At 53.1% G+C, this 26,258-nt stretch overlaps 1 protein-coding gene across 14 annotated transcripts in view; it reads left to right on the top strand.

The window, feature by feature from the left end:
• The window catches only part of FGD5 (FYVE, RhoGEF and PH domain containing 5), a 137,965-nt gene that overhangs the window by 68,027 nt on the left and 43,680 nt on the right, over positions 1 to 26,258 (top strand). For all 14 annotated transcript variants that reach the window (XM_073787742.1, XM_073787743.1, XM_073787746.1 and 11 more), the window contains 3 exons: positions 3,417 to 3,549; positions 19,283 to 19,341; positions 19,454 to 19,484. In XM_073787742.1, the coding sequence (XP_073643843.1) occupies positions 3,417 to 3,549; positions 19,283 to 19,341; positions 19,454 to 19,484 (223 nt within the window). The remainder of the gene's footprint in view (positions 1 to 3,416; positions 3,550 to 19,282; positions 19,342 to 19,453; positions 19,485 to 26,258) is intronic.

Raw genomic sequence — 26,258 nt, 5'->3', positions numbered from 1 at the left:
GGCCATTAAGTGGCCGAGCCAGGGTTTGAACCCAGGCAGTCCCACCCAAGAGTGAGCTCTAACCGCTGCACTCTGCTGCTTCTCAGAAGGGAAATAAAAGAAGAGCACAGACAACAAAAGCAAAGCTCCTTTTGCCCTTGCAACCTGAGACCCAACCCTGCACGTCAGTGCACCGAGGGAACCCGACTGGGCCTCTGTTTTCATGTCTCTAAAGTGGGATCAGGCATAGGCAGGGGCATCTTCCGAAGCGATGGGTGTTGGTCCAGATTTGCCCCGTGACCTTGAGCCAGCCTCTCCGCCTCTCCGGAGGTTTGGTGTCCATGAGCTCTCTCCCCAGTGTCACCCATGGCTCTGCTCCGAGGAATCCAGCCCTTGCCTGGTTTGAGGCAGAGCCCCTGGATGCCTGGTGGAGTCTGATGCTGGGCAGACTTCATGGCAGCATCAGGGCCCAAGGATGCCCACTTCCCCAGCCCCAGGTTGAGTGGAGCCTTGCCTGGCAGGCTGGGCTGTTGGGGCCAAATCCCAACAGCACTGGAATATCCCTGAGCAATTTGAGCAAGACGGTGACAAGATCAGATTGGATTTGAGAGGGTCCCTCTGGCCGCTGGGTGAGCAGATCGGAGGGCAGTCGGGGGGAATGGGAGCCAATAGGAAGCAAGTGTTACAGACATCCAGGCAAGAGATGGCTTGGACCACAAGGCTGTCATAGAGATGCCAGCAGAGTCGGGGAAGATTTGAAGGTGAATTTGGGAGCGGTTTAATATTCAAGCAGTGGCTGGCTGTGCGAAGATGCTCGGGTTTCCAGCTTGCTGCCTGGGAGGATGGAGACACCCTTTACCCGGCGGGAGGCTTGGCTGGGAATCCTTTCCGCCTTCACAGCACGTTCTAGGAAAGGCCTGCCGTATACCTGCTTTTCCTTGATAAGGAGGAGGAATGGTCCCGGGGCTTTTCCTTGATAAGGAGGAGGAATGGTCCCGGGGCACAGTTAACTGCTCCCTGCCTCACCATTCCTGGCCATCCTTCACATGCCTAATGGGCTCCTGCTGGGGCCTAATGTGGCCATTCCTCATGGAGGGAGAGCAGGGCTCGGCTCCCTGTCTGAGGACATGCACAGCTCTGGAGGGAGGGGAGCTGTAGCTCAGTGAGACTGTCCACGCCATCACTTTCTTGAGCATGGTTCTGAGCTCCCTCAGCAGCTGCAGCGTTCCTGACCTCTGGGCCAGGGGACAGCTCCTTAGAGGAGGGAACTGGTGGCCCCAGCAGGAGGGGAGGCTCTCGCATGCCTTTGTACACCTCCATGGTATATGGCTTGTTGCAGAGTACTTGTTTGCTCTCGTAGTTTGAAAGAAAAGAACAAAGTAAATCTTGAAAAAGAGCAAGAAAGAGGAGTGGCCAGAAGGGTATGCAGTTGGATGGCAGAGCGGGTTGTGGCGCAGCTTGGATCAGGGCTGTGCCTCTGCAGACAAGTGCACAGCTCCAAGCCCTCACCACTCTCACACACACACACACACACACACACACACTCGCACTGTCACACACACACTCACACTCTCACACACACACACACACACACTCGCACTGTCACACACACACTCACACTCTCACACACACACACACACACTCACACTCTCACACACTCGTACTCACACACACACACACACACACACACACACACACTCACACACACACACATGCAGCAAAAGCCCAGGCAGGAACAGGCTGCTGATCTTTCTAGCCTCTTCGCCAGTGTGTGGACCAGGGGACGCCCATCCTGCTCCAGGCGGACCCTTGTTTCCTGGGCTCCAGGTGTTCTGGAGAGAGGTGTCCATGGTCTGGCTCCTATCATAGTCAGGAAGGAGCTCCAAGAAGGGCCTCTACTTGCACTGCAGCCCAAGACTCAGTTTCTCCTCTCCTGATGTACCCACCCCGGCCATGCTTCCCCCTGCCTGGACCAGACCTGAGGCAAGGGCCCTGCACCTGCCCGCCAAAGGCCTGGGCTAGAGTTGGCAGGGCCACTCCAGAGGATGGAGGCTCCCTCCCTGCCGCCCCTCCTCCGTCTGTCCATCCATCCATCCATCCATCCATCCATCCATCCATCATTCCCAGAGGGCAGGAATCAGTATTTGATAAGAATTTAATAAGATAAGATGCCTGGATTTTTAGCATGAAGAGAAGTTTTGTGAGAAGTTGTCTGGGACCACATTGCCAAAGGCAGGAGGGAGCCATTGAAGGTTCTTGAGTAAGAAGGGGATGTGGCCCAATTTCTGTTGCAGAACAATCACTGTGCTGTGTGGAGAGGGAGGCTGGGAGCAAGCAGCAGAGCAAGGAGGCTGTTGTGATGGGGCCAGAGCATCCTCTGTGAGGAAGGTTTAGAAGGCAGAGAAAGGAGGGTTCCTGTGCTCTAGGTCGGCTTATGTCCCATGCCAGGCTCTTTGCTGCCTCGGTGCCTTTACACGTGCTGCTTCCTGCCTGGAACACTTCCCCTCCTATCGCAAGGCTCCTTCTCCTCCTTCTGGTCTCAGCCTCAGAGGTGCCTTCCCTGACCTATCTCAACAGCCCCCCTCCTGTTACTCTCTGTGAGAGCACATCCTTCTCCTTCACGTGTCACAGTGTATGATCATATATTAGCTTTTCCCTTTTTGAGGACAGGGACCATATCTGCTTTATTCACCGGTGTTTTACCCACTGCCTAGCTGTGTGCCGGGCATAAAGCGGGCAATCAATGAATACTTATTGAATGAATGTATTATTTAATCAGTTAATGACATTGGCTACACAATAGTCATAGTTATGTAGATATGAGATTATCACACCTGAATAAGCTTTCTACATACTGATCCTCACAGCATCTGCCAAGAAAATGAGAATAGGAATCATTATTCCAGCGTAGCCTAGGTGGAAACGGATACCCTGAGCTGTGTCTTGTCCATGATCTGGCTGGCAGCAGGGCTCGGGCGAGGGGCTCGAATGCACATCCCAGACTCTGTCTGCCACATCATTGCATCCCTTCTTCAGGCCCAGAGGACACGGCCACCTTGAGGACTGACCCTGCCGCCCAACCAGGCCAGTCCAGACTGCCAGACTGATCAGAATGAACATCTCTTGCCCTCATAGTAATTATTTGTACCTTCCTTCAGCATCACAGCCTACCTCGTGTCTAAGGGAGACAAGTCTGTCTTGAACAGCATGTGTAAAGGTACTGAGGCAGCAAAGAGCTTGGAATGTTCAAGGAACTAGTAGGAGAACAGACTGGCTGGAGTGAGGGCAGGAAGGAGGTTCTTATTCACTTCTGGGTCCTCATGGAAGCACAGAGCACTCATTAACGGCTCATGACATTAGTAGGGCCCCTGGCCTGTTCGCTTTCCCTTTGTTGGACAGGGAGCTCTAACCCTCTCTCTCCTCTGCTCTGACCCCAGCGCCTACACAGAGCCCTATAAGGTCTGTCCCATCTCGGCAGTGGCCCCCAAGGAGGACCTCACGTCGGATGAAGAGCGGGGAAGCTCGGAGGAGGAGGACAGTGCTCCAAGAGACCCCAGCCTCACCCACAAGGTAGGGCTCCCCACCCCAGGCTGGGGGCCGGTGGGAGGTGGGCGTCAGAGATGTGAAAGTGGAGAGAGGGTCCACTCCTTCCCTTCTCCGTGCGGAGGGAGCTGTTTTCAAACAGCTGACGCCAAGGTGGATGCAGAGGCTGAGTCACAGGGCGGCTGGGGCTGCGGCCTGAAGGCACGTGGCAGACACGGGGGCGCTGATGCTGCGGGGGTGACTGCTGACATCCTCCTGGGTCCCAGGAAGCCTGGGGATGAAGCGGAATAGAGCCGCCTGATTTGAATCCAAACAGGGCTGGATTCCAATGACCTTGGTCCCCTGGGCAGCCTCAGTTACCTCGTCTGTGAAGTGGGAATTGTGAGGGTAAGATGAGTTAAAAGGGTTATGAGCAAGTTTCGTGAAGTGAAAACTTCAGAATGAGAGCTGGTGTCCCCATTCCCTCCAGTGATGCTGAGGGGGCGGGGCTCAGAGAAGGGCTGTTACTTCTCTGGAGGCAGATGGCGAGTTGCGGCCCAAGTCACAGTGGAGGCCCAGACCTTTGCACTGGGTATCGGGCATTGGGTGTGACGTGGTTACCTCTGCTCGGCCGATCTCGTCCTTCCCTACCCCTTCCAGGAGGCACGGGCTGTCTCCCGTGTTTCCCGTTTGCAGAAACTGTCAGAGCGGAAGAACTTGCCCAGTGCCACATGGCTGTTACTAGTGTCACCCAGGAGACAACACAAGGTGCTGGGGGCCAGGAATTCAGACCAGGAGGACACCCCAGCTGCACGGAAGGTTGAGGCCAGCCTGAAGTTCTCCCCCTCCCCCATCTCGCGGGCCCGCTCCCGTCTGCCATCTGCCAGGGAGGGGCCGGGGTGGCAGAGGAAGTGCCCTTGGGCCCCTGTTCCTGGCTGTCTCCCACTCTGGGCATCTTCCCCTCCCAGCTTAGGTGAGGTGGGCCCCTCTGATTACAGACTCTTCCTGTGGGAGCACTTGGTACAGGTGCCTGGCCCCTACCAAGCATTTTATAAATGGGCGTGTCTTTGATTTCGTTTCGTACACTCGATTTCTTTTAAAAATTCACTCTCCTGTCTGCCCATATACACAGTGCTGTGGGAGCGGTGAAGGGGGCTTTCCCACCGGCTCGTCTGCACCCGCTTCCCCTTCCCTCTCTAGATGGCGAGCTGTCTGCTGGGCACTCCCAGCTTCCTCGTCTGCTCTTTCACTCCTTACAAACACTTTGAAGCCGTACCGTTGTCTTGTTTTGCAGTCGAGGACACAGAGGTTCAGAGAGGTTAAGTAACTTGCCCAAGGCCACACTGCTAGTGGTTGAAGGGGTTGGACTTGAAAACGGGTCTGACTCCAAACCCAGTCTTGTTTGTTTGTTTTTCCACTGCAGTCCCGGTAGCCTCCTCTTATCTCTCCACTTCCTCCCCTCACCCAAGAAGAAGCTATTGGCTCCTGGAGTGGGGAGAGGGTGACAAGGGAGGCAAGCTTTCAGTGAGTGGTGCCCATTTAGAGATGATTTTGGCTTTTCTGGGCATCCCTGGGGTCATGGAGCCTGGGAGCAGAAAGACATAGCTGTCATCGGGGATTTGGTCCTTTCTCTGAAGCTGGGAGCTGGGGCTGGATCCCAGGCCCAGAAGAGTTGAAGGGCTGAGAGGGCAGTGGTGCCCATGTGCAACTTTCTGTACCTCGTGATGATTTCCGACCAGTCACTGATTTCTCTGTTAAACCTTCCTCTGGGACCACCTGCATCTCCCCCTCCAGCTGTGTTACCACTGGCTGGTCACTTCCCATCCTGAGAAGGACGGTCCTGTCATCCTGAGAGCACAGAGGGAGAAGTGTGGGTCCAGACTCCTCACGGCAGGTCAGTCCAGTCTCGGGAGCCCAGCCTCTTCAGCTGCCGAGCGGACTGACTGCCACCCCTGACCCCCCACCATGCTCTCTTCCTCCTTATGAGGCCTTCATGATGTAGCAGAGGTAAAATGGCCTTTAGCAATCAGGTTCTCTTTGCCCGAGGCGTGCTGTGCTAGATGGTCCTCATCATGTATGAAGTCATCACGGGGCAGGGTTCCGTGCCCTGGGACACTCATTCCTGGTCCTTGTGCCCTTATGGACGTAACCGGTATGCAGTTTGGTGTGTATCCTTCTAGAACTTTTTCCCTGTATTCACCTACATATATCATCATTATGCGTGGAAAATGGATGGTATTGTTTGTGGAGTTGTGATTTTTTTTTTTCTGTAAACCACATCAAACTATAAGAAACGGGGGTGGAGGGGTAACTCAGCCGGGTTCATTCACTAGTATCTTAGAGATCTTCCCACATCGGTACAGGGAGCTCTAACTTAATATTTTCCTGCCCTATAGTATTCCAGTGTCTGGATGTGCTGTCATTTACTTTGCCCTCCCCTTGCTGAGGGACATTTACAATGTCTCTTTTTTCTGCTCAGTGGACAGCACTGCAGGGCACCTGTTCATACCCCTCCTTACACACACGTTTTTGCAGAGGGTGGATCCCAGGAGGGGATCCGAGAACACTTGCAGTTTCAATCAGTCTTCATACCTGCTGCTAAATCCCCTGCCCCAGTCTGTTACAGACACTCTCTGGCAGCCCTCAGGGTGGAAGGGCTCCCAGATCGCTGGGAGCTTTCCGGACTGAGCAATCTTTCCTGGCTCCTTTCTGCTGCAGACGGTTTGGTGGGGCAGGGGTGGGGAGGAGGGGCATTTGCTTCTTATTCTTTTGCCTTCCATTCTCTCCGAAAATTCTGTTTCTCAAAAGGCAGACCTCGCCTCCGTCTTGTCCTGGGGGAAGTGGGACCCAGATTACCATCTCCAACCGTCTCAAAGGGGCAGACCTGGACCAAGTGTGCGTGATCATAGAATTGCCTCCCCGGGGCCTTGGGAGGCGTGTTTGGGGGTGTAGTGGTGAGCCCCACCCTTCTTTCAGTGTGATATGGTTTATGTAACAATAAATTAAAAGTGCTGAGCCCCACCCTTCCCAGATGTTTTGGGGTGACCGAGTCAGGAGGGGAGAGGATTTTGGAGCAGGACAGGATGCTGGGCCCAGCTGGTCCACCCACCTGTCTGACCTCTCTCTCTCCCACTCGCAGACGTACAAAGGGTGTGGGTTGAAGGAAAGAGGGGGCAAAAAAGGAGAATCAAGAGGGACCTAAAAATAGATCTAGCAATGAAAGGAGACATTCAAAGGCGGGCTGGCGAGTTGCCCCTCCCTGACAATGCGCCCGGTTTTCAGGCTGATGGCGACTTTTCAGGCGAGATACCAGCTCCCCTGAGACCAGCCCAGGAGTTGGCAGCCCCTCCTGGCTACCTCCTCCCTGGCCGGGCTCCCGCTGTCACCATGGACGTTGTTTCCTGGCCGGGTCCACCCCTGAGCCCAGCCCTGTCCCCTGGAGCAGACCCATCCTGCCTTCACGCCCTCCCTGGTTCCCGCCCACTCAGGACGTCCCCTCCCTGGCTGCACCCAAGGTCCTGGCGGCCTGGCCCGGGCCTCCTTGCTGACCTCGTGACCCTAGCCTTGCACCTGTGGCCTTGCCTGACCATCTGCCTGGGTTAAAGGATCTGCGTGGGGAATTCCCTGGCGGTCCACTCGTTAGGACTCTGTGCTTTCACTGCCGAGGGTGAAAGTTCCCTCCCTGGTCAGGGAACTGAGATTCCACCAGCTGTGTGGCACAGCCAAAAACCAAACCAAACCAAAAACAAGGATCCACTTGAACCCTGGTCATTTCCACTGGGCGAGTCTCCAGCCTGTGTTAAATGTCACACTGTGCCTTCTCCATGCTGGAGACCCTGAACCCCCGTTCCGGCTGCGCGTTGGCTCCACTGCAGACATGCGCTCCTCTGGGCCCCGGGGAGGCCATTCCAAACCTGCTGCAGCTTCCTCTCCTGCAGCCTGTTCTCCTTCCCAGAAAACACTCTCCTGTCGATGTGAACTCCCCCCCTTCTGCACCTCTTCTCTCTGTGTCCTCACCCAGTTTCACCCGTCCCTCCTCTTCTTCAACAGAATTTTATTTATTTACTGAGTACTTACTGAGCACCTACTATGTGCCAGGCACCCTTCTAAGGGCTGAAGATACAGCAGCCACAAGTCAAGACTCTGCTAGAGTCTACATTCTAGAAGGGGATGAACAATCATCCAGAAAACTCCCAAGGTGGGCTTAGGTGGTGAAAGTGCTATAAACAACGAACAAACAAAGCAGACCAAGGTGGCGGAGGACAGAGCACTGGGGGTGAGGAGAGGGAGGAAACTTAGACAGGGAGGCTGGAGAATGCTGGGGTTTTTTTTTTTTTTTCCATTTTTAAAAATTTTGTGAAAATACACATAACATAAAATCTTCCATCTTGACCTTTTTTTTTTTTTTTTGGCGATACGCAGGCCTCTCACTGTTGTGGCCTCTTCCGTTGCGGAGCCAGGCTCCGGACACGCAGGCTCAGCAGCCATGGCTCACGGGCCCAGCCGCTCCGCGGCATGTGGGATCTTCCTGGACCGGGGCACGAACCTGTGTCCCCTGCATTGGCAGGCGGACTCTCAACCACTGCGCCACCAGGGAAGCCCCATCTTGACCATTTTTAAGTATGTGGCCGTAAGAACATTCAGTGGCCTTAAGAACATTCACGTTGGGACTTCCCTGGTAGTGCAGTGGTTAAGAATCTGCCTGCCAATGCAGGGGATGTGGGTTCGATCCCTGGTCCAGGAAGATCTCACATGCCATGGAGCAACTAAGCCCATGTCCCACAAGTACTGAGCCCGCGTGCCACAACTGCTGAAGCCCTTGCGCCTAGAGCCCGTGCTCCGCAACAAGAGAAGCCACCGCAATGAGAAGCCCGCACGCTACAAAGGAGAGTAGCCCCCGCTCGCTGCAACTAGAGAAAGCCCGCGCACAGCAACGAAGACCCAACAGATCCAAATAAATAAATAAATTGAAAAAAATGAGAGAGAAAACAGTAAACTTACATTAAAAAAAAGAAAAACAAAACGTTCACCTTATTGTGCAACCATCCTCACCACCCATCTCCAGAACTTTTTCATCTTCCCAAACTGAAGCTCAGTATCCCTTAGATAGCAACTCCCCACCACAGTCCTCCTGGCACCCACCGCTCTGCTCTCTGCTTCTGTGATTTTGACTGCTCTCATGCGTGGAATCGTACAGTATTTGTCTTTTTGTGTCTGGCTTGTTTCACTTAGCAGAACGTCCTCAAGGTTCACCCATGTTGTTCCAGGTGTCAGGATTTCCTTCCTTTTTAAAGCTGAATAATATTCCATTATGTGTACGTATCACGTGTTGTTGCATCGATGGATGCTTGGGTTGCCTCCACTTTTCCACTGTTATGAATCAGGCTGCTGTGAACATGGGTGTACAGATATCTCTTTAAGACATTGCTTCCAATTCTTTTGTCTATGTACACAGTAGTAGAATTGCTAGATCACATAGTTAATCTATTTTTAATTTGGGGGTGGAACTGCCATACTATTTTACAGCTGCCCCATTTGACTTTCCCTCCAGAGATGCAGGTGGGTTCCAGTTTCCCAGAGAAGGCCTTTGTGATAAGGAGGCACCCTTCGAGCAGGGAGCTGAACGTTGTGAGGGAGGAGGAAACGGGAAGGTCTAGGGACAGAGCATTCCGGGCCAGGAGCAGCAGCGCAGAGGCGGGGCGGGTGGTGGGAATGAGCCTATACAGCCGAGGTCAGCGTTGGGGGAGCAGAGGAGAAGGGGGTGGGCTGGACGGGTTCTGCAGGACTTGGCTCCGCCCACAGACATGTTCCTCCCTGCTGTCCTGCCCCCCTTGCTGCAGTCATTCGCCCTGCACACTGTCCACCTCAGATCCCAAGCCCCTGCTCTGGTGGTCTCCCTTCCCGGGGAGCTGCCTCGGCTTCTCTGGCTCCGTTCTCTCCTTGTTCTCTCCCTACTCCCCTGACCATCCTCTCTGCCCACGCCTCCATGTGAGGCGTTGACGTCCCAGGGCCTGGGTTCCTCCAGCCCCGCTATCCTCCTGTGTCCTCTGCTTAGGCAGCCCCTTCCGGGCCAGCGGCCAGCCCTTCTCAGATGTGTTCCCAGAGCCGACCTTCTGCCCCACCCCTCCCTGCGACCCTGCACTCCATCTACGAACTGCTTTTTGGGGCCCTTCTTGGAAGCCCTGCAGACACCTCAAACTCAACACATCCCAAGTTGAACTCGCCATTTTCCCATGCTCCCCACCACCCGCCCGCCTTCTTCTCCACTTGAGTTTGCTATTCTGGCGGTTGGCACCAGATTTGAAAGATTTTAAATCCCTGGCATTTCATCTTCTGTTGCCATGTCTTAATTATGGATCAAATGAAATTCAGCCTCGAAGGCTACAGAACGAATCAGTCTGTTCTGTAAACCCACCCCAGGGCCTTTGCACTTGCACTTGCTTCCACTCTAGATGCTCTTCCTGCCCTTTGCACTGCTGGCTGCAGGTCTCAGATGAGATGTCACCTCCTCAAAGAGGCCTCCCCTGCTCACCCTGCTCATTCCTGTCATTTCCTTTCTCATGCTTATCCCAAGCTGTGATTATGTTCTTTATTTTTCTGCTTACTTGCATATTGTTTGCCTTCCCCTTTCACAGTAGCTCCAGGAAGGCAGAGACCATGATTGTCCTATTCACAGTTACGTCCCTGCTGCCTGGCACATAAAATAGTACTGAGTAAATATCCTCCAAAAAACGAATAAGTAAGTGAATGCATTTAGACTCAGTTCCTGCGTTTAAGTAAGGAAAACAAACTTCGATGAACGACAGTTTAATAAACAAAAACACTCGTTTGGTCCTGTACCATTTACAGTGCACAGCGAGGGACGGAGTGGGGAACCAAGCCTGCCTGTCACCAGCCCCACAGCAGCCACGCAGAGGGCACAGCAGTTCAGCAGAGTAACGCAGAGACATTTTCAGGCAGTGTTGAGCGGAGGAGGACGAGGGTGCAGACTCTCAGAACCCAAAGGGGAAGGGAGAAAACAGGAGCTCAGAGGTCCGGGAGGCATCTTGGGTACCCGCCTGTCTCACACCCCTTGTTCAGGGCCCTGGAGGGCTTGAGGCTGTCAGGAGCCAAGAAGCTGGGGATGGGGGCCGTTGGGATACCCTGGTCCCGTGAGAGCTTATTCTGTGGCTGGTTTTCCTCTCTGCCAAGTCTCAGATGTGCCCCCCCTTTTTTAAAAATATTAATTAATTTATTTTTGGCTGTGTTGGGTCTTCATTTCTGTGCGAGGACTTTCTCTAGTTGCGGCAAGCGGAGGCCACTCTTCATCGCGGTGCGCTGGCCTCCCACTATCGCGGCCTCTCTTGTTGCAGAGCACAGGCTCCAGACGCGCAGGCTTCAGTAATTGTGGCGCACGGGCCTAGTTGCTCCGCGGCATATGGGATCTTTCCGGACCAGGGCTCAAACCCGTGTCCCCTGCATCGGCAGGCAGATTCTCAACCACTGCTCCACCAGGGAAGCCCTCAAACGTGCCCCTTTGACCAGTTTAGAATTCGGGCCACAGGGTCACACTCGCCCTCACTTTCTCCTTCCCAGCTTCGTGATAGTCGCTCTCTGTGCCTGGTCTACAGCCCTGCTGCTGAGAGTTGGACATGTGGACCAGCAGCACCCCAGGCCCCCCTACATTTGTCCAGTCAGGATCTGCATGTTTACAGGATCCCCCCGCGGTGGCTCATATGCTCACTCAGGTTTGAACTCTGGTCTGTATGTCAGCCGTCCAGTCTGTATGGAGCACCCACAGTGCCCCCAGCTCTCTGGGGTGCCTGACCGTGGGGACTTACTGTCAGGCTGGAGACTGAGAAAGCTCCTTATGTGATAATCTCTAAACTTTACATTTTATACACTTTTATGAGGGTTACGTCTGACAGTTTTTTACAAGACAAAGGCTGCTCGTGAGATGGAACAATTATGGGGCAGCCATGGCGGCCTCAGCTTTGTGACCTAAACCCTGAGCAGTGTGACTATCCCAAGTCTCAAAAGTCAGGACAATCAGGGAGGTTTCCAGGAGGAGGTGAGGCATAAGTGCTCTGTGAAGGAGAGTAGGATGCGGCTAAGTAGAAAGGAGAGAGAGGGTACGTGGGAGGCCAAAGCAGGCAGCACGAAGGCATGCAGCCGCGTCACCGACTGGCTTCTTGACTTGTGGCTGGTCCTTTCCCGAACTGAAGTGAGATGCTGAGGACAGGAAGCCTGTGTCTCGTACGAGCCGTGTGCTGGCCTGTTCAGTGAGAGCTGGCCTGGTCACAGTTACCACCACACTCAGGCACCTATAAGCTGAGAGAGCTGACAGAGGCATTTAGAGGTCACTTCATTTTATTTTTTTATTGTGGTAAGAACACTTAACATGAAATCTACCCTCTCAATGTCCATCGAGGGATGGATGGATAAACAAAGTGTGGTCTCCACATACAATGGAATGTTATTCAGCCTTTAAAAGGAAGGAAATCCTGTCACGTGGTACAACATGGACAGACCTGGAGGACATGGTGCTCAGTGAAGCAAGGGAGTCACAGAAAGCCAAATACTGCCTGATGCCACTTACAGGAGAGATCTAAGACAGTCAGAGTCATAGAAGCAGAGAGTAGCATGGTGGTTGCCAGGGGCCGGGGGCAGAGGGAATTGGGTGTGGAGTCTGTGATGCACAAGATCCCTTCGTCTCACGGGAGGGAAGACTGCAGCTCCTGGAGAGGCCGCTGCTCGCTCGTGGCTGTTTGGCACGTTGGCGGCAGAGTCAGGAGTAGGCGCCAGGTCTCCTGATGCCTCATGCGGGGTGTTCCAAGATAGCGTGCTGTCCTCTATTACAAACTGCATCCAGAACCAAAGATTCTTTGCAACTGAAAGTTTTCTAGAGTATCTGGGCCAAACCCAGATTCACACCAGCCTGTGCTCAGGAACTAGAATAAGGCTGGATGTCAGCAGGAAGCGAAGCCTACCACTTGGTCCTGGGGGAGGAGGGGAGGAGGGGCTGTGTTTGGTCCCTCCTTCTTCCCGCCTTGTCCTGCAGGTGTTGCCTCTCCTTTGCCCTCCTCATCCCTCCTCTGCCACCTGTGGGAACAGAGGCAACAGCTGAGATGAAAGATGAGCCGTCTCTCCCTGAGCGCCTGTCTGAATTTTCGAGTGGCCGCTGAAGGCTGTGCTGCGAGCCCCGGTCTGCATTCCAAGGGGGAGGTGGCCACTGTCAGTGCAGGTGGTGCCCCGAGGGGCCTTGGAGACAAGCGTTCTCCTGGGGTCCCTGCCACCCCGTGAGTGTGGCTCTCCGAGCACGTTCCCTGCTCCAGCTGTGGCCTCGGGAGACCCCAGGAAGGCCCCTCGCTGGGACCCTCAAAGTAGCAAAGGCTCATTAGGAGTATTTCCCCAGGGCTTGAAGCAGCCCTGGACGGCAGCCCCTTCCCTCTTTGCGGATGTGCCCCTCCGCCCCGCCCACGGGATGTGCGGCTGGCAGACGTGGAGCATCGGGGGCCTGCCTTGGCGCTCTGCCTCACTGGGGTGAAGCGTGTAACCTAGAGACACTTATTCGATCACAGGGAAGTTCTGGACACAGGCATCTGTGTGAGCCAAAAGGCCCCGAGGAATGCAGGTACGTGCCTGGAAAGGGTCTTTAGGTGGAGTCACAGGTGCAGGGTAGGACTTATTTGTGCCTCAGTTTCCCCATCTGTGAAATGGAGGTAATAATAATAGTTCCTCGTAGTTTTTTGGGAAGATTCAGTGAGGTAATTCATGTAAAAAGCTCAGAGCCATGTTTAGCACATACTAAGTGGTCAAGAAACACTAGCTGTTATATTATTAAGTACGTATTGTTATTATCCCTCTTTTACCGATGGGGCCCAGAGAAGAGAAGTAACTTGTCCAAGGGCATAGGTTTAGGAAGCGCTGAAGCCCAAGACTTGAGCCCAGGTTTTCTGACCCCAGAGCGCAGGTCTCAGCATCAAGCTGAACGACAAGTTCTTTCTGTAAGTCCTGGAGAGCCACTTGGGACTGCAAGTGACAGCAGGAGGCAGTTCCCACAACCTTGTGTGGATTGGAGTAGGTCCAAGGCTGCAGCTGTCGTGAGCTAAGAGGGGAGTTCAGCTGAGGGTGGAGGGGAGCTCGGGAGCTTAGGTCCCCACCACCTCAGAGCAGGGCACTGAGCGGGGACGAGGCCCAGGTGGGTGGAGCAGACATACAAGTAGGTGAAAGTCGTCTGAGAGGGAAGGGAGTCTCAAGGAGGTGAGAGGCTGAGGGTTATGGCGTGGAGGGTGGAGTTCCCAGGTGACCACAGGCCAGGGTACAGGTGTGAACTAGGGAGGGGGCACTGAGCCAGGCACCAAGATGTCAGGACATGGGGCTTGGCCCGGAGCTGGCAGAGATGAGGGTGAAAGGAAAGAGGCAGCTGTTTAAAGGCAGAGCAGGTATCAACCCAGGAGGCCTGCAAGCAGGGAGAGAGGTGACAAAACAGGAGCTTTGGAGGTGGCTTCTTCCTCTTCTGCAGGACAGGACGCTGTGGAGAGATGGTGTGACCCCTGGGAATACATAGGGCCATGCTGAGGACCAGGCCATACAGCCTGGGGCTCATTACCCTACTTCTCACAATAACCGTAACGGTGATTGTTATTATAATACAGTGGCAGTGATGCCTCCTCTTCGGATCTTCACTGAGAATGAAGAGCTTTTCCGTCCACAATCCTACATAATCAGGGTGACAGCCTCTAAAACAGCGGTTCTCAAAACCTTTTGGTCTGAGACCCCTCTAACCTCATAAAAATAATTGAAGACCCCTAAGAGTTTTTATTTCTATAAGTTATATCTATCCATAGTTACCACGTGAGAAAGTAACGCTGAGAAAAACTTAAAACATCTATCTTTTAATTCATTTAAAAATAACAACAATAGACCATTATATGTTAACATAGATAGCACTTATTATGAAAAATAGTTGTTTTGCAAAATATTTAGCGACAAGAGTGACCAGGTTTCACATTTTTGCGAACAGTGTTAACTTCCGGCTTCATAGGGGACGCCTGGATTCTTCTCGGGTTCCGTCTGTTGAAAATGCTGTTTTGGTCAAGTTTAGTGAAAATCCAGGCTCACACAGATAACGTAGTTGGGAAGGGGAGGCAGAACCCTGGGACTTCTCAGAGCAGACTTGGGGAACCGCTGTTCTAGAAGGGGCCTAGGAAGCCCCGTCTTACAGCTGGAGAAACTGAGTCCCAGGCAGAGGACCAGGACTCCCAGCTCTTTCTGGGGTCTGTTCAGCCAGGGGGGTCCCTAAGGGAGGACTGTTCCTCCCGCCCTGCGCTGCTCCCAGAATAGCCAGCACTGAGCCGGCAGGTTTGCCTGGGGCCTGGGGAGGAAGTGCGGCTGGGCGGCCCAGGGGAACAGGGGAGATAAGCCGCTTGGGCTTGGACCTCGGACAGAAGGGCGGCTACCTGATGTAACCCTCACAGCGCCAGCCTGAGAAACGCGATAGCACGGGCCCAGCCCCCACACACTGGGGAGGAACCCTGTTCCCAGAAGTCTGTCCCTGGACACTGCCGTCAACCGCGGAGTTCATTTCCTGGTTAAACAAACATCTATATTAAATGGCCCGGCTGGGCAACGCCCAGGAGCAGCTTCTGAGGAGAGCCCCAGGCACATGGCCCGCCAGGCCTTCTTCTCTGGCTGGCGAAGACACATCCATCATCAGCAGAGTCACTAAAGCGGGACAGCCTGTGCATCCTGCCCAGAGTCTGCCCGTCTGGCTGGAGGGCCTGGGAGGGACGTGCAGAGTGGCCCGTGCACAGAAGTCCCTCCCGACAGCTTCAAGATTGTGACAGTGGTAATGAGGACAACTTCAGAAGTTCGGAGGGGTGGGGCGGGGACACTCCATCCATCGTCTCATCATCTGGTCCTTGCAGTGGGGGAACACTGACCCCCATCTTCCCGATGAGAAGACAGGCGTCAGAGGAGGGCTTGCACTCGGTCAGATAGGTGCTCGTGGCCTGGCTGGGGTGTGGATCCACGCGTCCTCGCTTCCGGCACCGCTCCCGTTGCTGTGTGCCGTGGTGGGTGCTGCTCTGCGGGCTGGGAATCAGAAAGGGCTGTGGCGGGAGGACTAGCCTGGGTGCCCTGGAGTGCTGGACTCCTGCTGCCTCCTTCACAGTGAAGGTGAAGAGCAGTAGGTGTCTCCCAGCTTGAAAGCCCACCTCCTCCAATGAGCAGAGACACGATTTACTGAGCACTTGCCCAGTGCCAGGCACGCTGCCAAGTGCTTCAAGGTTGGAGCTGACGACCTGGCTTTGAATCTTGGCTCTGCCACTTACTAGCAGTGACTCTGGGCAAAGGGTAGGACTTAACTTGTTGCTCAGTTTCCTCATCTGTAAAATGGAGATCATAATAATAGCATCTACCTCCTAGGTTGTTGGGAAAATTCAGTGAGATAATACATGTGAAAATCCTAGAGCCATACTTAGCACAAACTAAGTGTTCAATAAATGCTAGCTCGTATATTATTAGGTAGGTATTATTATAATTATCATCATCATCCATGTTTTACAGAGGGAGCTCAGAAGAGAAATAACTTGTCCAAGGGCATAAGCGTAGGAAGGGGTGGAGCCCAGGACTTGAACCCAGGCCTTCCGACCCCAGAGCACAGGTCTCAGCATCAAGCTGGATGACAAACGAGATTTGACTCACAGGCCCCTGGAAGATTGGACGTCATCTTGATTCTCGTCTTCATCTTATAGGGCCAATTTCCTGACCCCGGTCCTTTCTCTACAAAGTAATTCTCTTTACGGGAGCTTGACCACAGGGTTTTCTTAACTGTTGAGGCCTGTCCTGGCAGAATACGTTTCCGTTGTGAGGGTTTTCTTTACGAAGTCTTTTTGCGTGTGGTACTCTGCAGGAACCCCTGCTTGGGAAGTGAGCTGCTCTTGCCTGCAGAGCCCCACGCTAGCCCTGTGGATGCACAAGGCAGACCGGGAGTCATGATGCGGTACCCGTGGGAGGGTGAGAGGCCAGGTGAGGCTGGAGGCCTCTGCAGGCCTCACAAGTTTCCCTCCTGCTCTGTGGATGGTGTAACAGCATCACCCACCACAGAGGCGGCAGTGAGAGGCAGGAGGAAGACTGACCGTAGGCCCAAGTTTTGCTGAATTTGGGTGGCCTTGGAGAGACTGAAATCTCCAAAACACTGTGCTCTTAGCCAAGAAGCTATTAGGGACACACCAGCTAGGGAAGGGAACTCGTTTATTGAGCACCTACTATGTGCTGGGCACTGTATCTCAATTCCATCCGTTTATTCAAACGTTTCTTGAACATCTCCCGTGTACAAGGGTAACATTAGGTAGTGTGACTGCTATAAAGAAAAGTACAGCAAGAAACAGGGTTCGAGCAGAGGTTCTCATCCAAGGTGAGCTCTTGCCCCCCAGGGGACATTTGGCAATGTCTGGAGACACATTCAGTTGTCACAACTTGGAGTGGGGCTACAGCTGTCATCCAGCGGGTAGAGGCCATAGATGCTGTTAACAGTCGTGAAGCATGTGGGACAGCCCTTGCAGCGAAAGCTGTGTGGCCCAAAATGTCAGTGGTGCCAAGGCTGAGAACCCCGGAGTAAGACTGACTCTGGGAGTTCTCTGGGTCGGGTGGTCATGGATGGCCACGTTGAGGATGTGACTTTTGAGCAGAGACCTGAAAACGTCAGAAAGTAAGAATGAGAAGAAGGGGCTTCCCTGCTGGCGCAGTGGTTGAGAGTCCGCCTGCGGATGCAGGGGACGTGGGTTCGTGCCCCGGTCCGGGAAGATCCCACATGCCGCGGAGCGGCTGGGCCCATGAGCCATGGCCGCTGAGCCTGCACGTCCGGAGCCTGTGCTCCGCAACGGGAGAGGCCACAAGAGTGAGAGGCCCGCGTGCCGCCAAAAAAAAAAAAGAATGAGAAGAAGATCTGGGCAAGAGCATCACAGGCAGAGGGAACAGCAAATGCAAAGCCTGAGTTAAGAGTGCATCATCCCAGACAGCAGTGTGTGAGACCGGGTTGGTCATTCTGCATGTATTTCAGGTGAAAAAGCTGAGGCTCAGAGGTCATGGTTTGCCAGCCGTGACACAATTACACGATGCTGGAGCCAGGATTGGTACTTAGGTGTGCTTGATTCCACGGTCCATTTGCCTTCCTCTGCCTCAACTGCTATCAGAGGAGTGGCTCAGCCTCTACTCTGCAGTTGAGGCCTTTCCCTACTTGACCCTGTAAATTATTTGTTCTTATTCCATCCCTGGGCACCTGGTTCTGTTCCTCAGGGTACAAAAAGCACAAGCATAATGATAGCGGATAGCTGTGTACTGTTTACTGTGTGCCAGACACTGTTCCAAGTGTGAGATGCATATATGGATACAGATACAGAGAGGTCTCTATCTGTATATATACACACTCATGTAATCTTCACAATATGCGTGTGTGTGAGATACCATTATACTGCTGTGCCCATTTTACAGGTAAGGAAATTGAGGTACAGAAAGGTTAAGTGACTTGTTTAACTAGTACAAGGGAGAAGCAGGATTTGAGCCCAGACTGCCTGGTTTCCGGAGTCCGTGCTCTTAGCCACAGCCCCATGCAGCTGCTCCCTCAAGAGGCAGTGCGTTTCTGGCCACTGGAGTAGATCATCGCATCTCAAGTTTAATAACACACAGGTTCAGCAGAGAACGGCCTTCAGAGGTCACTCTACTCACACCTGGGAAGCTAAGGCCCGACCTCGGAAAGTGACTTATGCAGGGTTGCACGGGAAGGTGGCAGGAGACCGGAAACCAGGAGCCATGCGTCCCGTCAGTGCCCTTTTCTCCGCGGCGGCCACCCCGCCCAGCCTCGCCTGCACAGGCCCAGTGTCTTTCCCCATCTGTCCTGTCACTGCCCCATAGTGTCTCTGCTCTTCCGGATACACCGCGGTGTGTCTGATATCCGGCAGGTTTGGGGCCACAAGGGTTGCTCGTGGCAGAAGGCCCGGGCCTCTGCCTCGGCCCCCACTCATCCTTCCTGTTTATAGACAAAATCTCAGTTATTGTCGAATCTCACAGGTGCGGAGGCTGGGGTTCAGATGGGTTAAATGGCTCACCTTCTGAGGTTAGCCAGGAGAGTCAGTGCTTCCCAAGTGGTATGAACATTCATTCATTCATTCATTCCCTCGTTCATTCTTTCAGTAACAAAAGAGGACCAACCCCAGGCTGGGCACTGTCCTGCAGAGGTGCACTTCCCGGTGCCTGCCTGCAGGGGGAGATGTAATCGGTGTCCTGAGAGGGGGCTGCCCAGAAAAGACACCTAATCCCGCCTGTTCGGGGAGGGGATCAGGAGTGCTCCTCGGAGGAAGTGATAGACATCATGGCTAAGTCTCCAAGGATAACTGGGAGGTGGCCAGGCAGAGAAAGGAAGAGTACACTGAGGTGACAGCATGTAAAAAAGCAAGGAGAGCTCGCTTGGCACAGAGAAACGCAGGTTGTTCAAAACCTGCCGGGCTGTGGGCAGAGTCTGCGTGGGTGTGAGGGCGGCCGAGCATGCAGGCCGCAGCAGGCACTGGGCTGAGCACTAGATGCTGTTAATGTCCACATTACAGATGAGGCAGCCGGGGTGCGGCGAGGCTGAAGATCACACAGGTAGTGAGTGCCGGGGTGGCCTGAGAAGCCTGTGGAATTCACCTCCGGCAGCGTGATGGTCCTTCTATAAACCTGACTGAAGCTTGTGGAGCTGGGATTCCCCTTCTACTGCCCCCATGGGTACCGTCCCTCCTGATGGCTCTGTTTCCTCCCACAGGTGGACGGACAGTCCAGAGCCCACGTCATAGCACAGGAACTGCTGTCTTCAGAGAAAGCGTGAGTCCCCAAGCAGCTGCCTGTGGCCTTGAGCTTGTTAACAGAACATCACCCCTCCCCGGCTTCTACAGAATGAGAATTAATGCACACTCAAACCTCTTTCCCCCTGCAGATACGTGGAGATGCTCCAGCACCTACATCTGGTGAGTTAATCACTTTAATTGTCCAAAACGAATCGCCCTTTTACAAGGCTGTGATATAAGGGGCAGAAAAGCAATGAGGAGACAGAGGTGCTTTCCACAAGCAGAGGCACCTGTGCACCGAAGCTTTTCAGGGAAGTCTGTCTCCTGCTTCGTGTGCTTCAGGGGGCGAAGAGCACACTCTTTCCATGGAGCTACCCTCTGCCTGAGTGGAGGGTACATAGGGGACGTGCTGAGGTTTCTGGAAGGATGTTTGTGGTCTCCTCGACCCTCTCATTGAAGAAGACAGAAGGAGGACAGATGTAGTTCTGGGTCATAGCTGTGTGTGTGCAAGTTCAGGTGTGTGGGGTGGGGACATGCATGTGCGTGTGTGTGTGTACAGGTGTGTGCGCTCATTGTATGTTTAGGTCTATGTGGAGAAGGTGGTGTGTTTGCACAAGGACCAGGCAGCTGGGGTATCAAGAGACTTTCTCAGTCACCTTGGTATTGGGACAATAACACCTGAGCCGGTGGGGTCAGGGGAATCCTCTGGATTTTCAGAGGAAAAGAGGCCAGACTGGGGACTGCCTGGATTTCTGGCACTGCCACCCTTCACAACCTGCCAGACTGCCTGGAAGGTCTCCCTGTGCAGTCAGTTCAATTCAGTTCAGTGAACGTTTTTTGGACACTTGCTGTGTGACAAGAGCTGGGGATGGAAAGTCGGATCAGACAGGTCCCTTCTGCAGGGGCAATCTGGCCAGCGAAGGAGACAGATTGGTGAATGAGTAATTATCCAGAGCAAAGGGGAGTGACTGACAACCTCAGGGAATGTAGGCAGGCTTCCCGGAGGGGGTGACTTTGGGGCTGAGTCATAGGAAGGGCAAGGGAAGAGGGTGCAGCAAAGATGTGGGAAGTGAGGGCATCTGTCCCATAAAGGCCCTCGTGACCGCTCCCTGCTCGGCTGGGCTGTCTTAGCCATCTGCAGTCTCCTCGTAGGCTGGCACCTGGTCCCGTGCTGCTTTGATTCGTCTTTGTGTCTTTCCAAGAATGTCAGAACTGGGAATGTCCATGCTGAGCGTTTTGTCGGTGGTGATGCAAAGGCCAGTGCCCCTCGGTGGCTGAGCCAGGAGGAAGCCCCAGGTCTCCTGACTCCTGCTGCGCTGCCGTCCTGTGTTAGTCACGTGTCCCCTCTGCCTTTGGAGCTCTTCGGGGCAGGGGCCTTCCTGCCGGCAGCGGAGCACCAGCACCAAGCCAGGTCTTTGGTCGAATCCTGCTGAGGTCCCTCTCGGTGACATCACCCTGGTGTCGTGTTGCCATGTGAACAGAGGCACCCAGGTCCCCGGGAGAGGGGGGCTAGAGCACTGCTCTGGCCCTGCACTCCCAGCCCCTCATTTTTGCCCTTCAGGCTGAGAACTTTGTGTGGGTGATTAAACCCAAAAGCCCTCAGGTGTGAAGCGCAGTGGCCCCAGCACGGCAGGAAGCATCACTCTCCCTTTTGTAATGCTTCTCCCTTGCTTCTGAGCTGGCAGCTTGACAGAGGGGCTGCGCCTTTTTGTTTTATGACTTTGTTAAGAGGGTTCTAACTGGGAAACTTCCATCTCTGTTTGCACTGCTTCCTGCCAGTTGGAAAGATGCTGAAGCCGCTGGTAATCCATAATAATATCCTGAGGAGGGGAAAAAAAGAGCCCATAAAAAAAAAAATCGCAACTCAGAAGCTAGTTGTGGGAAATTGTGGCCTGGAGCTACATTGTGATGTTAGTGCTTATGGGGATAGAAGTGGCAGAAATGCCCCAATGTGACTCCAAGTCCTAGCCAGGGACACTAGTCCAAAGGAGACCACAGACTTTGGGACGTTCTCCACCACTCCCCTCCCTGGGTCTGTGTCTGATTGCTAAGGTTGGCAGGTACTCTCAGAATTTCTCTGTGGAGATCCGCTGCTTTTGAAATTCCAAGGCTGTCCGGTGGTGGGAAGGGTCCAGCTGTGCATTTTAAACCTCCCCAGCTAGAACAGTCCTCGACTCCATCGTGCTTTTGTTGAGAGGGCGACAGAGATGGCCTCTGGCCTTCTGTGTTAGGGATTCAACTTTGTGTTTGTCAAATGGTAGATAGCGCTACCTCAGGGATTCATAAAATTTCTGGTCATCCAGAAGTGCATTCTCATGGTCAAGATCTTGTTTTTCTACAGCCTATTAACTAAGAATGGATTTTACATATTTTAAACACTTGTGAAAAAAAAGGCAAAGAAGAGTATATGACTGAGACCATATGTGGCTCACAAAGCCTGAAATACTTATCATGTCTTTACAGGAAATTTTGCTGACTTCTGGTTTAAAGACTTGCTCTATCCTTCCTTGAACCCAGTCATAAATGTATTCATCCACCTGCCCACCTGTGTGTATGATCAATCTCTCATCCACTCATCTAGCCAGGCTTTCACCCACTCATCTGTCCTTCCATCTGTCCATGCACCTAATGATATGTCCATCCACCCATCCAGCCAGCCAGTCATTCATCAAACTCCCTGTCCACCCATTCATCCATTTGTCCGTTCATCCGTTCATCCATCCATCCATCTATCTATCTGACTTACCCGTTCCTTCTGGACAGAACATCACAGGATGTTTACAACACCGTAGACACTGAGATAGGCCTTGGATCCCCAAAGAGGGAAAAGGCCCCCAACCTGCCCTTGAGTAGGTCTCCTTTTTCTGTTGAGGGAAAGGTTGGAGGTGGGGAGGAGAACTATATATGTGAACAGTTGTGCTACTCTGTGGTAAGTATAATTTGTGCAAAAGTCTGCACGAGCATGGGGGGCAGAGAGGCTTATTCCCCTTTGGGGTATCCAGGAAAGTTGGCGGAAGAGGTGCCACTGACATGGACTTTGAGGGAGCCACCAGGCCAAGGTGGTAGAGGAGGGCAGGTCGTCAGCATAAGAACACTCACAGGCCTAAAGGAACGTGATATGTGTGGAGAACAGGGCACCATCACACGTCGTTAGAACATGGATACGTTTGGAAAGGCAGGTTTCCAAGTGGGTCAAGTGATGGGTCCAAAACCAAGGTTAGGACCAAACTGAGATGTACCTAAAATGCCAAGCTAGAAGCCTCCTGCTTTTCCTTGCATATAATGAGTCATTGGAGATTTTAAACTGGTGTGGCCCCTAGACACCTTTAATTCTCTTGTTTTGTCATCTAAAACAAATCCCTCTCCTAGTGTAACCAAAAGTGCGGTCTGGCTGCTCGCCACTCAAAAGCCAATTAAGAGGCCGCGTTGGTGGAAAGTTTGCTTTATTTTGGATGCTGGCAACTGGGGTGGGCAGTGGCACAGTGCGGACGCCTATCCAAAGGCCGACTACCCACCACTGACAGTCGGGGGCAAGAGCTTTTATAGACACAGGGAGGGGGCTACACGCAGAAACAGCACAGTCAGCTCTGACAGTCATCTTGAAATTGGTCTTCAGTGGTCTGACCAGCAGCATCTTGATTGTATTAGGTACAGTTAATCTTCAGTTCCAGGTTCGGTTTGTTTCCATCTCTTTGAGGCCAGTTTTCGGAATTGTGGCAGCTTATGTCATGGCTACAGCCTGGTCATGATGTAATTCACTTCTTCCACCTGGTGGGCATTTTAGTATCTATAAGACAGCTCACAGGATATGGCTCAGGATATTATCTATAGCCCTTAAGGAACTAAAGGTCCTTGACTATGTTTAATGACTAAACTATTATTATTTGGTCTCCTTTGACTGTTTTCATTTGTTTCTGCATTTTCTCATTTCTCTGATTAAACTTATTCTTTGGCCAAAATTTTTCCACAGACAAAAGGCAGACTGAGGACGTGGGGTAGGGGGTGGGCAAGGACCATAGGGTCCTGCTCCGTGTCACTAGCAGTTGCAGAAAATTCCTACCATGGGTCCCTCCTTTGGGCCGAAGCATTGTAGGCCTGTGCATAAGCCAGTCTGCTGACTGGGAGAGGTGACTGTGGAAGCTGTCGCCATCTGAGACCCCAGGAGGAGGTTCCTCACCCAAGAGGCCCTATGCGATCTGATCCTCATCCACGTCTGCGCCCTTTCCTCTGACCACTTTCTCCTTCCTGCACCCCAGCCTCACTGGCCTTCTTGTTGTCCTTCAGGTGCTACAAACGCAGTCACATTGCATGGGTTTTGCACTTGTCCTTTCCTCCACTGGCATGTCCTGCCCCTGCTCTTCTCACAGCCAAGTTCTTCCTTCTCATTCTGGTCTCAGTTCAAGTGTCAGCTTCTCAAAGGTGGTGCCCAAAACTTAGTGGCATAAAACAACCATGTTATGATGTTCACAGATTTTCCGGGCCAGGAATTTGGACAGGGCAAGGTGGGGAGAGTGTGTCTGTCCTCCATGATGTCTGGAGAAGACTAAAATCAAGGAGTGACTTGATGACCAGGGGCTGGAATCAACCAGAGGTGTCTTCACACCAGCAGCTGCTGCTCGGTGCTGGCTATTGTCTGGGACCCCAGCTGGGCTGGCGGCCAGAACACTTACTGGTAGTCTCTCTGCCTGGGCAGGTTTTGGCTTCCTCACAGCATGGTGGTTAGATTCCAAGAATGAGTGTCCCAAGAGGGAGCCAGGAGGAAGTACGTGACATTTCTATGATGTAGCCTTGGACAAAGCCAGGTCATAAAAGTAGCACCACTACTACCACACTCTGTTAGTTGAGACAGTCACAAAAGTCCACCTTCGCTCAAGGGGAGGGAACATAGTCTTCACCATTCAGTGGGAGGAGTATCATGAATACAGGATGGCTGCTGTATTCTAGCCATCACATCTATGTCCCAGGCAGGAAGAAGGAAATGGGGGGAATCAAAAGGTTATGCTCCTGGCTGAGTTAGTCTACTTGAGACCAATTTCCTGAAAGCCTCGCTGGACAACTTCTGCTTTCATCTCATTTGGCACTCCTAGTTGCAAGGGAAACTGGGTCAACTGGGAGTCATGCGGTCAAAGTTGGGTTCAAGTCAGCAGCTGTATTTCTTGTGTGTTTATTCTGGGGCCCAGTCTGAAGGTACAGCAGGTTCTTCGGGGGAGGCTATTCCCAGAGTGATGGTAGGAGAGCAAGTAGAAACACCAGAGGGCTCCTAAAATTCACGCTCACAACTGGCGCATCGTTGCTTTTTCCCACGTGGCTCTGGACAGAGCAAGTGTCATGGCCAGGCCCAGAGGCAAGGGACAGGGATGTGCTCTCCCCTGCGATGAGGCCGTGACAAGGGTGGGGATGCAGAGAGGGCAGGGAACCGCAGCTCTCCTGTCTTCTGTGCTCCCTCCTGCTTCATTTTCTTTTCTTTACTGCATCTTTTACTATCTGAAATGATCGAATTTATCTGTTTGTTTACTTGTTATATTGTGTTTTTATTTTCATTCACTTTCACATACTTTCTGATTCCCTTTGTGCTTTCTTCTTTGACCCATGGGTTATTTAAAATTATTTAGTGTCCACATACTTGTGAATTTCCCCCGTTTCCCTTTTAAATTTATTGAGACTTGTTTTATGGCCTGACATATAGTATATCCTGGAGAATGTTCCGTGTGTACTTGAAAAGGATGTGTGTGGGGGGTGTTCTGTAGATGTCACTGAGGTCAGGGTGATGGTAGCGCTCTTCAAGTCTGCTGCACCCTGTGATTCTCTGTCTCGTCTTCCGTCCATCCCGGAGAGTGGGATGTTGAAGTCTCCACCTGTGGGTGTTGAGTCCTCCATGTCTCCCTTCAGTTCTGTCTGCTTCGCTTCGTGCATTTCAGGGCTTTTAGGTGCTTGCTTATTGTCTGCCTCTCTCACTAGACTTGGAGCTGCTTGAGGGCAAAGCTCTTGTCAGATCTCATCCCCAGTGGTTTGTGATGCCTGGGATGCTGTCAGTGCTCAGTAAATGCCTGATGAATAAATGATGGCGGGGTCAGTTCTTACCATTTCTTCAATCAAAATTATTTCCTGAGCAACCTCCTGTGGGGTGGGTACGGGGGACTTATGGAGGAATGACAAGCGGGAGGGCCCTGCCCTCCAGGAACTGACAGTCCAGGAGGGAAGTGGGCATGAAGGAAACAATATTAATACAGTGGTGGGGGGCACCCAAAGGCTGCAGGGGCTCAGGGGAGGTACCCGCCCCAGGCCTCTGGGGGTCCAAGAAGGATTCCCAGAGGAAACGTGTCTAAGCTGAGACTTGAAGGATGGGGATGAGTTAGCTGGGTGGGGAGCAGTGAGGAAGGCTTGCACCTGGCAAAGGGATCAGCATGTACAAAGGCCCAGAGGCCAGCTGGAGAATGGTGTGATTGGGAACGGAAAGAAGTTCAGCCTGGCTGGAGCGTTGTGAGTAAGAGAGCGGTGAGCGCTGAGGCCAGCACAGCCGGGGCAGAGCCCGGAGAGCCCGCGAGGCATGCTTGGGGTTTGGGTTTGATCCGCTGAAGGTCCGTGGGAGGCCGTTGGGTGATTCTAGCAAGAGTGAGAGTGGGCTGCGGTGCTGCAGGCAGATTTGAGGACTGTGTGCCTGGGACTGGTGGGCCGTCGAGTGTGGGAGGGGGAGGGCAGGCTCCAGGCTGACCCCAGATTTCTGGCTTGCTGACTTGCTGACTCACTAAGACAGCAAGTGCTGGAGGGGGTCAGGCTAGGCTTGGGGGCAGATGATGGGTTAAGTCGAGGGAGGGGGTCTTGGGGAAGGACGTGCTAGTGGTCAGCTGGGTGCAGGATGTGCACCAGAAGCGGTCAAGTGTAGAGAAGTTAACTGAAGCTCCAGGAGAGGCTCAGATTTCCCCGAGGGAGGGTGCAGTGTCAGGAGAGGGCTCT

The sequence above is a fragment of the Tursiops truncatus genome, chromosome 10 (genome assembly GCF_011762595.2).
Source record: "Tursiops truncatus isolate mTurTru1 chromosome 10, mTurTru1.mat.Y, whole genome shotgun sequence".
NCBI lineage: Eukaryota > Metazoa > Chordata > Mammalia > Artiodactyla > Delphinidae > Tursiops > Tursiops truncatus.
Note: the sequence above shows the minus strand (reverse complement) of the source record. Positions and strands in the feature narration are given on the sequence as shown.